The 15,256-nt window shown below is 40.5% G+C and overlaps 1 protein-coding gene across 1 annotated transcript in view; it reads left to right on the top strand.

Moving 5' to 3' along the window:
• The window catches only part of LRGUK (leucine rich repeats and guanylate kinase domain containing), a 51,148-nt gene extending 35,892 nt beyond the window's left edge, over positions 1–15,256 (top strand). Inside the window, exons 17-20 of the mRNA XM_042872687.1 lie at positions 2,219–2,307; positions 7,696–7,830; positions 13,990–14,159; positions 15,099–15,256. Coding sequence (XP_042728621.1) covers positions 2,219–2,307; positions 7,696–7,830; positions 13,990–14,159; positions 15,099–15,235 — 531 coding nt within the window. The 3' untranslated portion in view covers positions 15,236–15,256. The remainder of the gene's footprint in view (positions 1–2,218; positions 2,308–7,695; positions 7,831–13,989; positions 14,160–15,098) is intronic.

The following is a 15,256-nucleotide window of genomic DNA, read 5'->3' as shown; positions in this document are numbered from 1 at the left end:
GCAGGCAGTGGGGGAGCTGAGAGTACGAAGCAGATGTGTCTAATGCTCTTTTTATATGTCAATGACAGGAGAAAGAGAAAAAGAAAAATGAAGGCTTTAAACTTTGTTCCATTCCAGGTTTATGATGTCATTATGATGAATGATGGCTGGGCAGGATGACTTGCTACACAATTTTGCCACTATCTCTATATTTATAACTACCTCTGATGTATAGAATTAGTGTTCTAGATGGAGCAAAGTAGAAGACCCCCTCCTGGGCTTCCCAGGGTTTAAAAAAGGCTCTCTTGAGTGTGGGGAAGGGTATGATGGTAAAATGGCTGACATAAATAAGAAACCTCCTATCTTCCAATTTTCTGAAATGAAATGCCTCTGTTCAAGCCTTGCAGAATTCAAAAACTGTCACAAGTGTTGTTCATTTTCATGTTTCTTTCATGTAAAGGTTTGTTAGTTTAAGGTGAGACAGAAAGCAGGATTTTTCTTACCTTGGTGGCTCTCTGACAGCTCTCCTGCCCCAGCAATTTATTTCTCTCACTTTTTATTTCATCTTTTTTTTAATATTATCTTGAACGTTTACATTTTGTCAAGTCAGGGAGAAGTGGTTTATGATGAAGTAGGCTATCATTTAATGTGGGTTCTACTTACTTCGTGGCTGCAAGGCTCTCTTTCTTATTAGTCTCCTTGTTCAATGCTGGTAATAACTTTTAGTTATTTACTATGCTAAGTTTCCAATACATTTTTATGTGCAGAGGAAGCTTTATAGCATCAGCTGAAGTGTGAATGTAGTAAAACATCCAAGGTGAAACACAGGTGCCTCTTGGACTGTATTTAATGAGAAGAATATAAATATGTCTGTGGCTTTAAAGTAAAATTTTGTCTAAACTGTTACATTTGAGACTGCTTTTTTTTTTTTTTTTTTTTTACTTTAAGCACTGAAATAATTTGCTGTCACTGCAGTAACTACATTCCACTCCCATCATGTAGAATGAGAAAGTAAAAAAAAAAAAAAGAAGAAATTATGGATGTGAGTTGTCCATGAGCAAATTAAGAAGCAGAGTCTGCTGCTTAGAGGAAGACAGCAGATCTGATTCCCTACAGCCTTCTCCCTTGTGAGCATGCCAAACCAGCACCAATGTCACGTAGCTGCAATTAACTACATAAGGGATGAACATAAAGGAATCCATGCCTGTAATCCGCACCAACAAAAACAGGAACGGAGCTGCATCTTTATCAAAAGAAAGCAAAACGTAACTCAAGCTCAGTGAGCTTTTAAACAGACCCTTATTTATCGTGATAGTGAAAGAAAGTGCAGGAATTCACAGTAGTCATCATGTGAGCTGTTAGCAGATTAACTGTATTCTCTTTCATTCCTCATACCATAACAAAACACCTCTGTTACAGACATGTGATTTAGCTATTAAATTGATAACTATCGATGGCTATCAGTTGATAACAAAGCAGGATGTAATAACTTTGCTCTGAGATTTACATTTCATTTTTTAAGCATGCTGTTGTTCGGTGTTTGTCTGACCTGAGAAATTACACTGTGCACAGCACATGTTAATTAACACACCCTTGAAAATCAAGACCATATTTTTCAGTCTGCTAAGATCATAATGTGTTCATTGTATGGAATCATTTTACCTTATGCAAATTTCAGTTGGTTAATTCCAACTCTGAGAGGGAAATATTGGTTATTGGTTTATATAGAAAGAAACACAGGTTTTCATTATTGTTGGAGCAAAGAGAGAAAGCTGATGTATTTAAGTTGTAGCAGAAGCAGTTTTTTTCTGAGTTCAACCCCTTGCTGGTGAAAACAAGCTGAAGACAACAGCATACCTTGAATTATCCCAGCTCTGTTATACTGTGAGGTAGGAATGCATCAGAAGTAGTTCTCTGCAGATACTTCTTCCTGCTATGTCCTGGCAGTTTTGAATGTTATATGAAGAAGTAGGGCTTCAATGGAGATGAATATCTTCATTATTCAAAGCCTACAGGATTTCAGACCAAAATTTGCTTTGTATAGATTGGTGAATTATACTTAGCATCTTGTTATTGGTGAATTATACTTAGCATCTTGTTACTTATAGCGAAACTCTATTTTCCCAGAATAAATGCGTACATTTTAGAAACTTAACAATAGAGAGGAATATCACAACCAATTAAGTTACCCTGTATACCTTTAAGTTCCTGTGTGAAGTTGGTTGTATTTCTTCATCAGGAAGAAGCTTCTCTCCGAAGACGTCATGCTGCAGCACGTCAGGCTCTGTCAGGAAAGGCTCCTAGTGCATATGTCCAGCTGTTTCAAAGGTAATGTAGAACCACAGAATCATTTGAGTTGGAAGGGATCCTTTGAGCTCGTCGAGTCCAGCTTCCCTGCAATGAACAGAGACATCTACAGCTAGATCAGGTGCTCAGAGCCTACTCCAGCTCTACTCTTTGGATGTCTGCAGGGACAGGGCATCCACCACCTCCCTGGGCAACCTGTTCCAGTGCCTCACCACCCTCAGTGTAAAATACTTTTTCCTTGTATCTAGCCTAAATCTCCCCTCTTTAGGCTTGAAACCATTTCCCCCTGTTCTATCACAACAGACCCTGCTAAAGACTCTATCCCCTTCTTTCTCATAGCCTCCATTTACATACTGAAAGGCTGCTTCTGGCAGTGCACAGTCTCCAAGATGTTTTTTAGTGCTTCTGGTGATTACTGCTGGACCTTGCTTAGCACGAGGTTCTTTGCAGTGCATTTGTGTGCATACTTTTGTTTAAAGCAGAATTTCTGAAAGCTGACTCCATTTTCTGGCTCTTTTTCTTTAATGAAGGTGGATCATATCTTTACTGTCTCTTCTGCCTTTTCTTATAGTCACAGCTCTGCAAAAATAGTGTTAAGTTTGTAAATCTTAGTGTACTTTCTTTGGTTGGCCTTTTGTGGTAGCTCTTCCTTTCCCTGATAAATACCATTGCAAATCTTCCTATTTTGGATTCTTTTTTGCTTGCTTCTCCTACCTGTTGTGAAAAGGCTCATCACAGTGTTGACATTTAAAAGTAGCACATGGGCCTCTATATCAGCACCTATCAAAATGAATGGAACAGACTTTCAGTTCACTAATTACACATACCAACTTTTCTGTAATGAAGACTGAAAATTGATTCTTTAAAAATAAATAAGAAACAAATCAGTGTGTTAAACTATCTTTAGAAAAAACAATGGCAGAAGCTTACAGCAGAGATGCATAATTATGAAACATTTTCTAAACCTTAAAGAAAAGTTTTTTAAGTAGCTGAAGGAAGACTTTTCTTTCCACTCATTCATTTAAACTATGTTGTACTGAGAAGAAAAATGGAAATCAGTATTTCCTTATGCTGGATGTTTTGGTTTTGATTTAGTGTGGCAGTGTAAACTGTTCTCTTGCATCCATTGCTCTTTGCAGCCTCTATTCCATAATAGTCATTCCAAGGAAACTGGTTGAGGAGTTAAATAAGAAGCTGTTTCAGCAGAGCTGTCAGGCAGGTGAGAGAAAATCCTGTCACTCCCAATCAGTGTTTGCAATTACCAGGCCTCAAGGGATAGATGCACTCAGCAGAATTGGAGGCAAGAGTAGACAATGCACCATTCCATGCAAGAAGTCAAGAAATGCCATTAATGTAAATGTTACAAAATGATTTAAATTCTGAGAGAGAATCTGATTCCTGGAACATAACTATTAGGTAGTGGAGCCCTTTGATTATTTTCATGGCCCTCCTCTGGCCCCAGTCCAGAAGGTCTGCATTCCTCCTGTACTGAGAGACCCAGACCTGGATGCAGCACTCCAGATGGGGCCTCACAAGGACAGAGGAGAGAGAGCCAATCACCTCCTAACCCTGCTGCCTCCCCTCTTTCGATGCAGATGGCCTTCCAGGCTTCAAGAGCACACTGCTGGCTAATGTCCAGCTTTTTTGTCCATTAGAACCCCCAGTCCTTCTCATCAGGGCTGCTTGCAATTATTTCTTTTTCCAATCTGTAGACATATCTGGGATTGCCTCAACCCAACACTCTGCGTATGGCCTAGTTAGAGTTCATTATGTTCTCATGGGGCCCACTTTTCAACCCTCTCCAGGTCACTCTGGATTCCATCCTTTCCTTCTGTTGTGTCAACTGCACCACTCAACATGGTGTCATCAGAAACTTGCTGAGGGTACACTCAATTCCATCACTGATGTCATTGATAAAGGTCTTGAAGAGCATTGTTCCCAAGATGGACCCCTAGAGGACACCTCTCATCACTGCCTCCACCTGAACATCAAACCATTGACTAAATCCCTCTGGCTGCAACCATTCAACCAATTGTTTATGCACCTGACAGTCCACCCTTCAAATCCATGTCCTTTCACCTTTCTCTGCAAGCCTGTGCTTAGTAAATTCAGTAATGTTACTGTAAGTTCTCTCTAATTTGTTAATTAACTCTCAAAATTGACCAGAGAACATTAAACGTCCTTAGAAGTGCAGGCAAATAAAAGTCAATAGCGTGTCTGAGGCACACCACTTTATTGTCTCAGTATATGATACTAAAAATGGGCATCAATCCTTTCATGCAGTCGAATTGCAATAGGCATTCAGGTTAGACATCTCATCTTACTGTTATGTCTAGATCCACCTTGTCTTCAATACTCATCAGGTTTTTCTCTCTCATGGAAAAGTACTTATTTTAAGCTATTTCATTTGGAGGTTTTTCTTTCTCTTTTTACTCAGCTATGTAAATAGGACAGAAGTCATGCTGTTTGAAATCTGCTTTTGAAAAACACTTGCTTTTTTTGCTTGAATCTCATCAGCTTTGTCCTAAATTTAATTAATTTTTTTTTTTTTAAGAATATGAGACACCTTTTTTTAATTTCCATTGTCAGCAGCAGTGCATAAAATCTGTCTGCCTAATCTGCTGTTTGTGTAAAAATAATTTCTTTCGCTGGTAACATCTCTGACCTTACAGAGGCTTTTAGCAGATGAGTCTTCATCACAGAATCAAAGAATCACAGAATGGCCAGGGTTGGGAGTGACCTCAAGGATCACAAAGCTCCAGCCCCTCTACCACAGGCAGGGCCACCAACCTCCCCATTTAATACTAGACCAGTCTGCCCAGGGCTCCATCCAACCTGGCCTTGAACACCTCCAGGGATGGACGGGGCATCCACAAGCTCTCTGGGCAGCCTGTTCCAGCACCTAAATGTAGGAAACTTGCTGCCATAGGTTTTGCAAAGCCAAAAAAGGTGGTGAGTTTTGGTGGATTTTGTTGGTTTGGTTTTGTTTTTGTTCAGTCCTCTAATCCATTTCACTCACTTGCAGAATAATTAATTATGCTGGTGTGATGCTGACAGCAGACTGGGAGGGTGAGTGAGTGGCTGTGGACCCAAAATGGTGGAGGACAGAAGCATGTCAACTTGCTTCTGAGCAGTGCTATTGCAGAGAATGAAAACCCTACTTCAGCTGGGAGTGAATCTAAATACTGGGAGATATATCAAACTGGTGCCAAGAGTGATAGATGCAAAAAAGTTCTTAAGGTACTAAATGTTTTGAGTTTCTCATATATCAGTAAATATTAAAAGATTCTTTAATGCTTAATCTCTCCATTGCACATTTTAATCCAGACTGATATATATTGCTCAATTTTCCAAAGCATGCATTAGAAAATTTTAAAAGTGGTGTCACACAAGCATCCATCCTGCTTTATTTATTGCAGCCCCACAGGGTTATCTACATAAATTTGGATTCTTAAATCTAAATTACTGAAAACCTAGCCTCTTTTTTTTTCTGCCTGCAGCTGTGTGTAATTAAAGTCATTCTGATGTCTCATTGCCTGATAGAATGTAAAGGCAATGTTTCGTGGTTTGATCTGAATAATTTCACTGTCTCTGTGGCTGATGGTAATAAATAAGGAGTTGGGGTGAAGTTTCATTCAGATCAGACCTTTGTCTAATGATTAACTTGTTGGTTTTTCTTGGAATGTTGCTGAAAGAACTGAAGTAAGCAAAAGCAGACATCTCCAAGCAGAAAATTTATAACCTGTGAACTCACGTTTCTGAGTTGGAGGAGATTCATACACTTTACAGTCTCAAAAGAGCTCCCTGCCAGAACTGGAAGAGCAAAGGTGCGTGGTCTACCTGTGGTTGACACTCTCTTCAGGCTGGATTTGCTTGCTGTAAGCATAAGATTTGCATGCATGTAGCATACATGTCTTGCAGACCCTGTTGTCTGGCCAGCTTCTGACTTCAATATAATTTCACTTTTCAATTTTCCTTTTATGCCCATGCTAGTGACAAAACTAGGACAGAACTACATGGGTATGAACTACATGGGAGCTATTTAAATTATCCCAACCAATTTCCTTTTTTCATTTGATCTGAGGCATACTAGTGCAATTAGAGCTACACTAAGCCTTATAAACCTCTAACAACAGTACAAAACTCAAGACCAAGTGTGAAGAAGACATTTGGCACACAGGTAGGTAGTAGAAAAACATCCCTTTCAACTTTAAAAATGCTTGTGTTCCTTAACTGTCTGATAGATTGGTTTAAATTTATTTTTCAGCTGAGATGTAGCTTCTGAGTTGATCATAGGTTGTGTATACCAAGCTTTACTCCAAGTAGTAGAGACCATTTTGTTGTGGGGATCCAGTCCTTAGAGGTGTGGCCTTGAAGTTTGCCTTCAGACTTCTGCCTTAATTCTTCTACCTTCCATTGACCAAAGTTCTCTGTTACAAGAATTTCTTAATTTCTTTTTAATTTTTATTTCCATTATGCTGATGTACACAAATTGATTTCTGAGAGCACCCAGTAGCTCTAGGGACCCTTTTTTTCCATGAATTTGGTTCAGGTTTTTATCTGAGCCAATAATGAACTAACCATTGCTAGCCAGCAGTGGATGGCAATGAAACAAGAGCTTGAAGCATGGGAAGATTTAAATAAATTTAATCTAAGAAATTGTGAAGACGGGAGTCGTCATCCCTGGAGGTGTTCAAGAAGCATGAAGAGGGTGCACTGAGGGTCATGGTTAGTGGGACAGGCTGTTGGTCAGACTACATGATCTTAGGGGTCTTTTCCACTGATTCTTTGAAACCTTGTTTCTCACATGGAACAAGCATTCAGCAGTTGCTGCTGTGATTAAAAATGCTCTTAAGCTTCCTAGGGAAAGCAGAAAATGCGGAACTTAAATGGCCTCTTAGCCCTTAGAAATACATTGATTCCTTCTGAGGTCGTTAAGCTGTGTCAGTGGGGTGGCTCTAGTAGAGTAGATGTATGGAATCTCCTAAGAGGTGGCAATTTTAAATTCAGCTTTTCATTGGGAATGTCTTATTTCTGGCAATCTTCAGTGCTGCTTGTGCTTGGTCTTAGTTCTACAGGGTCCCTGACGAGGTATCCCTATTCATTGCAGGGCAGCTGGGCTAAATGACCTTTAAAGGTCCCTTCCAACTCAAGTAATTCTATGGTTCAAGTCTATAAATGAAGTGATGTCAATACTGCAATCGCCATGAATGTGACTGTTCCTTTCCACTGGCTCTAAGCAGAACCTGGACTACTATCTCAACTGCTTATTCCTGCTTCTCTTCTTCTGGAGATAGTTCTCCCCTTTATCCAGATACATCTGATGAGCTAGCTAAGCACTAACTATTCTGTCAGAGTATATAAAAGCCTGTAACAAGCCTCTATTTTCTTTTTGTGTTTTTTTTCCAGGGACCTTGGAATCACTCCTGCACCAGGCAGCTCCCAGCAACAATTATTGGAGCCAACAACACATAGTTCTCTGGTCTCAGATGGAAAGAGTGTCACCCAAGCCCACAGCTTCCCCCTGATTAACACAGAAAGCAGGTGAGTTCCATTTCTGAGACTGCCACTGAGTGCAGTGAAAGTTAATGCTGCAGTACATAAGATGTAAAACTACTGTCCAAAGTAATGCAGTTGTCTCATCTGTTACAACAGCCTTATTAAATGTACAGTATACAAATCTTGTCATTCACAGGAATGGTTTCATTTAGGCACCATAATTCATAAAAAAGAGAGAGAATTTCCAGAGCTTTCAATTAACAGGATATTTGAAGGGGAAATGATGCTGAATGAAACTTGGCCCAGGTATAGAGAAAAAGAACTTCAGTGACAACTATTTTTTTAGACAAATTGTCAGATATTGCTATCAGAATTATTTCTTTCCTTTTTTGAAGGATTATCATAGTTAACATTGAATACCATTTGGGAGGTGTGGGTAATGGCTATGGGTAATAGCACAATCTTCATATTCATATCTCATCGATGATAACAGCAGACCCTGCCAGGATCCTCTGTAGTACCTTTGCCTTTCCTTACTCAGACATTGTTGCTATGTGGCATATCTCATCCAATGAGTGATGAGCATCCTCATTTATATGTTCATATGTTTCGAAGTATGAAATGGAGACAGCTCCTATCTCATGTAAAGCTTGTAGAGAGAGAAGTAAAGAAGATTTGAAAAGGCTACATCTACACTGTCTTTCAGGCATCCTGCTATGAAGGAAGCTATGTTTTGCTGACTAGTTCTGCAAGTCCACATTGCCATCCTGCCAAGACAGCTGTGACTTGCTCTTATTGTCCTGTTCCATAAGAATGTCTGAGCTCTGGCTGCCAACTATTAGAGCAAGTGACACTGCAGCTTTTCTATGCAGAATTCTGAATAAGCCTTTTTTCCCGTCTCCTGGCCATCTGTTGTAATCTCACACCCAGATGGGATACACAGAAGCAGCAGGTGCCACACAGCATGACCCAGTGCAGTGTAACATGCCAGAACCCCCATCCACACATGGAAATGGGTTTGCACTTATGGCTGTGCCCTGGGCCACCTTAAAATGAGCTTTCCTCACTCTTATGAACCTACGGAAAGCTCATCTGAAAGCTGCAACTGTGAGCTGATGTCTGTGCTGTATGGCTGTTGGAAATCTGGAATTAGATCATGGGTTGAATCAAATAGCTGATACCTTATTCTCACTCCATACAAACCAAGCTACCTTTCCGGATGTATTAAAACACCCATACCATGTATTTTCCAACTATTTAAGTGAACAAATCACTGCATTAAATAACAAAACCAAAACACACATTAGACAGCTTTTCACATAAGTCAAAGCAATGAGAAATGCTAATGTCTTTGTAAGATTTCAACCCATTCACTTCGTTCTCAACCTATTGAAGCAGAATTCTTAGATAAACTTACTATTGAAAAAAAAGAAATCTGTGTTCCTTTTATATCCTAGGGAGGCTGCCAGTTCCCTCTATGTGATGTACTACCTGCCACTGTAATTACAAGTAGTTAATTAGCATGCTGTAAAGAGGTTGAAACCGTAGGCCTCTGCAGATTCATTTGTCCTGAGTATTTGTGCCACAGTGGAGTGTGCTGAAGGGGAACAGAGTGAGCATATGAGAGAAACTGAGTGCATAATAGGTTGCAGAGGGGTTATGCATCATCTGTCCTTAGCAGTAAGTGGCAAGACCTATAACTCAAATGAGTGTGAGGCTCTGATGAATTGTAAAGGTCTCACCCTTCGCATATGGGAATAAATACGTCTTTCCACTCCACCACATTTTGGTGTTTTGACTTTAACAGTGTTTTCATTTAGCACTGTTAATAACAGAGTGGAAAAACAACTGTGAGGAGGGAAAATGCAAACTGCTAATCTGATTCATTTTCTGTGCGTGCATCAAGGCCTACTGCAAAACTGTGCGGAGTCATGTTGTCAAATTCTTTTGCAAGGGAAATAAGGAAAGGTTGGAATAAATTTTCTAATAGGAGTGGTTGTTGGAAATGCTGTTGTGTAAATGCATTTGAAATACTGGCAGAAATAATCCCTCCCTTCTGAAGTACTGCAGTAAAACCTGTAGTGATTTTACTTGTCTGAATATTGAGGTGTTTTAATCTTTTCTTTTGCTTTTTCCCAATGTTATGCTTTTCACATTTGGAATGGAAGAAAGAGTAAAATTAAAAAAGCCAACAAGGGGTAAGATCATTAATGTTTTGACCTCCAGGCACAAGCAAAAAAGCAAACATTGTTTGCCAGGATCAGGGTCTGCAGATTAGTCTGACATCTTGCTGGACAACTGTGTCCAGGTCCCAATTTTGTTGCTTTATTTCTCAATGCTGAGATCTTTCTTAGTAGGATTGTATGATGTCCCTTATGATGCTCCATGAACATAAACCCTAGGGTGCTGGGACTGCAAATAGGACCACAGAGTCATTAAGGTTGGGTAAGACCTCTAAGATCATGAAGTCCAACCATCAACCCATCCCCACCATGCCCACTAACCATGTCCCTCAGTGCCAATCTCATGTTTCTTGTACACCTCCAGGGACAGTGAGTTCCCCATCTCCCTGAGCAGCTTGTTCCAATGCCTCAACACTCTTTCTGAGAATAATTTTTTTCTAATTTCCAACAGAAGCTCCCCTGACACTGCTTAAGGCCATTACTTCTCATTCTAGAGGGGTATTCGTCTGTACCAGTACAGGTTCTTGTAAGGCTACTGTATAAGCCAGCTATTAAAATGATCTGGTTACAGCATAGCAAGGTGAGGAGAAGAGAGGAGGAGTGAAATACAGAGTGGAGTTAGGAACTAGTAGCTGGTGAGTGGAAACTTCTTAACCTGTTAGTGTACCTTCATCTGTACTTTTGAGAGTGGAGGCAGAACCTCACCTATAACTGAACTGTGCATTTAGCAAGGAGCTATCTCAAAATACAATCAAATGAAGAATATCTGTCAATTGAAATATTGTGCCAACATATGAAATGATGTATGTTGGGGTTTGGCAGTCCAGTGCAAGCATAATCTAAACAGAACCTGTAGCAGTCCAGGGCTTTAGTCTTCTACTCATTACTAACACAATCTGTGTTTAGTGCACACAGACTCCATTATTCTCATTATTCCATGGGGTATTCAGGTCCTCTTTTAAAAATTCATTTTCTTTCCATTTAAATGATGGGAAAATATAGGTAGAGGTAAAAGCTTAAAGTTAGGGCACATTCCTACTCCATATGTGGTAGTTTTCTTTTCTGTGCTGGGGAAGGTCTAGACATAGATTATTAGCAGATTTTAAGCTGTAATTTCTCCACTTACTTTTTGATAGCTTTCTTATTCTGAGTAGCATTCCAAGAAACCTTAATAATTTCCCATGATGTTTGTGCTAGAGAAGCCTTTTGCTAAACTCTGTGCAACTAAACAAGGAAACGATCATTACACTAAAGCCTCATGTCAAGGTTTATTAAAACTCACTGCTTGGATAAGACTGAAATAATAGTGAGGTGTTTAGTGAAGCACCCAGTCTTCCCCTGTGTTAGTTTTGTTATAGCTGCTGTCAGAGCTAACATACTATAACTCCTTAGTCAGAATTATTGAGTGTCCTAAGACAAATGTGCTTGTCTGCTGCCACAAGTAAACATGGGTTGCACTTGCAAGACTGCAGCTGTCATTATAATGTACGCTACTTCCCTGTGTGGAAGAAGGTGCTACATCAAAAGCACTATTTCCTCACAGAGAAATCATAATTACAGCCAACACAGGATAATCATATTGGTAATTTGGTTTTTATCTTGTGAGTTGCTTGCTTACAAGCTACGTACAGAGATTTCTGCTGTAGTGCTGCATTGGTAGGGTTCTTGTCATTAACCTATCTGTATAGTTTGAGGGGGACATGGGTGCCTGCCTTACTGCTACACCCAGGAGCAGTGACAATGTTTCTTCAACACTAAGCATGCTGGATTTTGATGCTGTTGAATTGTCCAAGCTGTTTTTATACTGAAGCTGGATTCACTGCTCATAATTTCTCATCCTTCCCACAGTTACGTCTGATGCATATTATGGGCAGCTAAAATGGGATTACAGCTAGGGTTGAGCACAGGGCTATAGCATTCAGTGTTTGGTGAGCATCCTTGGATTCAATTAGACCTCAATAGGGGACAGGAACACTCATTACAGAATGTAATATTCCTTTACCTTGAAGGCAGTAGAAAAATCACATAGACTTCTACACTACCTCTAGTTAGAAGATAATTACCTGTTTCTTATGGGAGTAACACACTTTTCAATCTCATTATTCATGATCCTTTCTTCTTACTGCATGGTTTTATTAAAATACCACAGAAATTCTCTCTCTATTCCTTGGAATGCTGTAATCACAATATTCTCACAAGATATAATGCATCTTGCAAGAATTAGAGGGTGAAATTCTTTTGGCCTGCACTATCAGTAGGGTCAGGGTGGATAATCTTAGAGCTTCCTCACAAGTTCATTAAACCTATGAATCAGTTCGACCTTGCAGATCAGAACCGTGCTTAGAAAAGCAGTATGAAAAGCACATGAAGACAGACATTATCAAATGTCTTAGGCGTTGCTCCAGAAATACATTATGGTTTTACATTGAAGAGGAGTTACTGATCTCTCTGTATCAATCAGGGTCTTTCACTTTTCTTCAAGTAAATTGATATTATATAGATATGAACCTAGAAATGAAATGGAAAGCCTATATCATAATAAGCTACAGTCTGGTCATTATCTTTGTCACATTTACTCATTTTTGCCTTAATATGAATCACAGAATCACAAGGTTGGAAACGACCTGCAAGATCATCTAGTCCAACCACCATCCCATTCCTATCAGTGCCACAAGCTACTAAACCATCTCTCGTAGCTCCTCATCCGGGCACCTCTTGAACACTACCAGGGACGGCGACTCCACCACCTCCCTGGGCAGCCATTCCAATGCCTGACCACCCTTTGAGAGAAAAAGTTTCTCCTAATATCCAACCTAAACCTCCTCTGGTATAACTTCTGACCATTTCCTCGGGTCCTACTGTTTGCCTGGGAGAAGAGGCCAGACCCTTTTGCACCACAACCTCCCTTCAGGAAGTTGTAGAGTGCAATGAGGTCTGCCCTGAGCCTCCTCTTCTCCAGACTGAACAATCCCAGCTCCCTCAGCCGCTCCTCATAAGACTTGTGCTCCAGACCACTCACCAGTTTTGTTGCCCTTCTCTGGACACGTTCCAGGGCCTCAATGTCTTTCTTGTAGTGAGGGGCCCAAAACTGAACACAGTACTCGAGGTGCGGCCTCACCAGTGCTGAGTACAGGGGGAAGAGTCTTTCAGACCACTCAGGCTTTGTTTTGGGTTAGTTTTTCTGTAAGACACCTAATAGGTCAGAGGTGCCTTAGTTGCATCTCATTGGTAGATGGCTACTTGTGATCCAGGTTGTCAGTGAGTACTACAGAACTGCTGCTTTTCAAGGCAATTCCCATTTTATTTTATTTACCAAAAGAAGCCATTGTCTGCAGAATCGTAGACTCATACAATGATTGGTTTGGAAGGGATCCTGGCTGCCTCTCACCAAATCAAGCTGCCCAGAACCCCATGCAACCTGGCCTAGAGCACCTCCATGGATGGGCATCCACAAGTTCCCTAGTCAACTGCTCCAGTTCCTCACCACCCTCTGAGTAAAGTATTTCCTTCTAACATCTGACCTAAATCTCACCTCTTTTAGTTTAAAACAATAACCCCTATCCTATCACTGTCAGACTCCAAATAAGGAGCCATGAGTTCTGATTTCAGATCTGGTGTTCAAAAGCCATCTGGCCATGGTCTTGGACAACCTGCTCTAGTTGGCCATGCTTGAGCAGGGGAGTTGGACTAGATAGATTCAGAGGTCCTTTCCACTTTAAACTCTGTGACGCTCTGAAGTTGATTCACTGTGTGGCATGAACCCCTTTGTAACACCTCTTTGTGTGATTAATTAGTTAAATTGATAAATGAAAATGGAGAGAGACAGCAGTTGTATTTGCAAACGCTGGATGTTTTGAGAGAACTGTACTGTGTGAAAAATCTTTCTGTAACTGATGAGCACTGGCATTTATTTCTGACTTCTGGTTGAGTTGTGTGATTGCAACATCAGTAATAATACCAGACTTGGTATATATGCTTTTTTTATCATTATTTTAAAGCATAAATCATTTTCTTCTCTTAGCTGCAGAGGATTTGGTCCTGCTAGCAGACTATTTCTAAACTCAACTGGTGCACCTGCTGCTGAAGCTTTGCCCGTTCGGAGCCCTCTTCCCCCTGCTCATCTTCCTGAAGCTGCCAAAGCTCAGCATCAAGGTCCAAGGGGAGCTGAAAATGGAGTGGACAGTTTGAAAGGTTTGAAGCTTATTCAAAGTAACAGTCTTGCTTATGCTTACTGTAATGATTGTAGAATCATAGAATTTGTTTCAGTTGAAAGGGACATTTAAAGGTCATTTAGTCCAACTATTCTTCAGATAGTGCAGGTATGTGGAGTCCTCAGTACAACTGAGACATAGATCTGTTGGAACGTGTCCAGAGGAGGGCCACAGAAATTATCCTAGGGATGGAACACATCCACTATGAGGACAGGCTAAGGGCACTGGGGCAGTTCAGCCTGGAGAAGGGAATGCTATCTAAAGGGGGGCACTGAGAAAGAAGAGGACAGACTTCTTAGTAAGGTCTGTTCCGACAGGACAAAGGAAAATGGTTTCAAGCTAAAAGAAGAGAGATTTAGATTGGACATAAGGAAGAAGGATAGAACAGTAAGGGTGGTGAGGCAGTAGAACAAGTTGCCTAGAGAGGTGGTAGATGCTCCATCTCTGGAGATAACTGAAGTCAGGCTGGAGCAGGCTGTGAGCACCTGATGTAGCTGTAGATGTCCCTGTTCATTGCAGGGCACTTGCATTAGGTGGCCTTTAAAGGTCTCTTCCAATTTCAAACAATTTTATGATTCTATATTAGCTTTATTTGGGTGATAGGGCAGCCTTTGTGCCTCTGTGGTAATGACACAAAAAGCAACGTTCTGATGTGACAGCATCACATTGCAGAGCCAACATGCTTAATGCAGCAGTGAACTTAAGGAAAAATTCAAAATAATGGCTGCTTTGGCATAAAATTACTCCTCTGTTTACATGAGTTAGAATTGCTGTTAGACTACCTGTATATAGTAGTCTTTCTTCCCTACAACACACAGGATTTTCAGCTGGAGATGCACTTTGTGTTGGTAAATTCTGGCTTTTCATTAGAATCAATACCCCTTAAGTTTCTTCACTTATTTATTTATAATTTCTGCAGAGACTGAACTTCATAGTGACAATCTTCAGAGAAAATACAGCAAAGCCAAGACTGGTTCTTCCCACGTGCCTCAGCTCACCAATTCCAAACCTGTCCTGCCTCCAATCCCATCTGGGCGAAAGGGCACCAATCCTTGATGGCCACGGCTACGAATCTTG

The sequence above is a fragment of the Lagopus leucura genome, unplaced genomic scaffold, assembly GCF_019238085.1.
Source record: "Lagopus leucura isolate 7727_CA_CO unplaced genomic scaffold, USGS_WTPT01 Super-Scaffold_100008, whole genome shotgun sequence".
Classification (NCBI taxonomy): Eukaryota; Metazoa; Chordata; class Aves; order Galliformes; family Phasianidae; genus Lagopus; species Lagopus leucura.
Note: the sequence above shows the minus strand (reverse complement) of the source record. Positions and strands in the feature narration are given on the sequence as shown.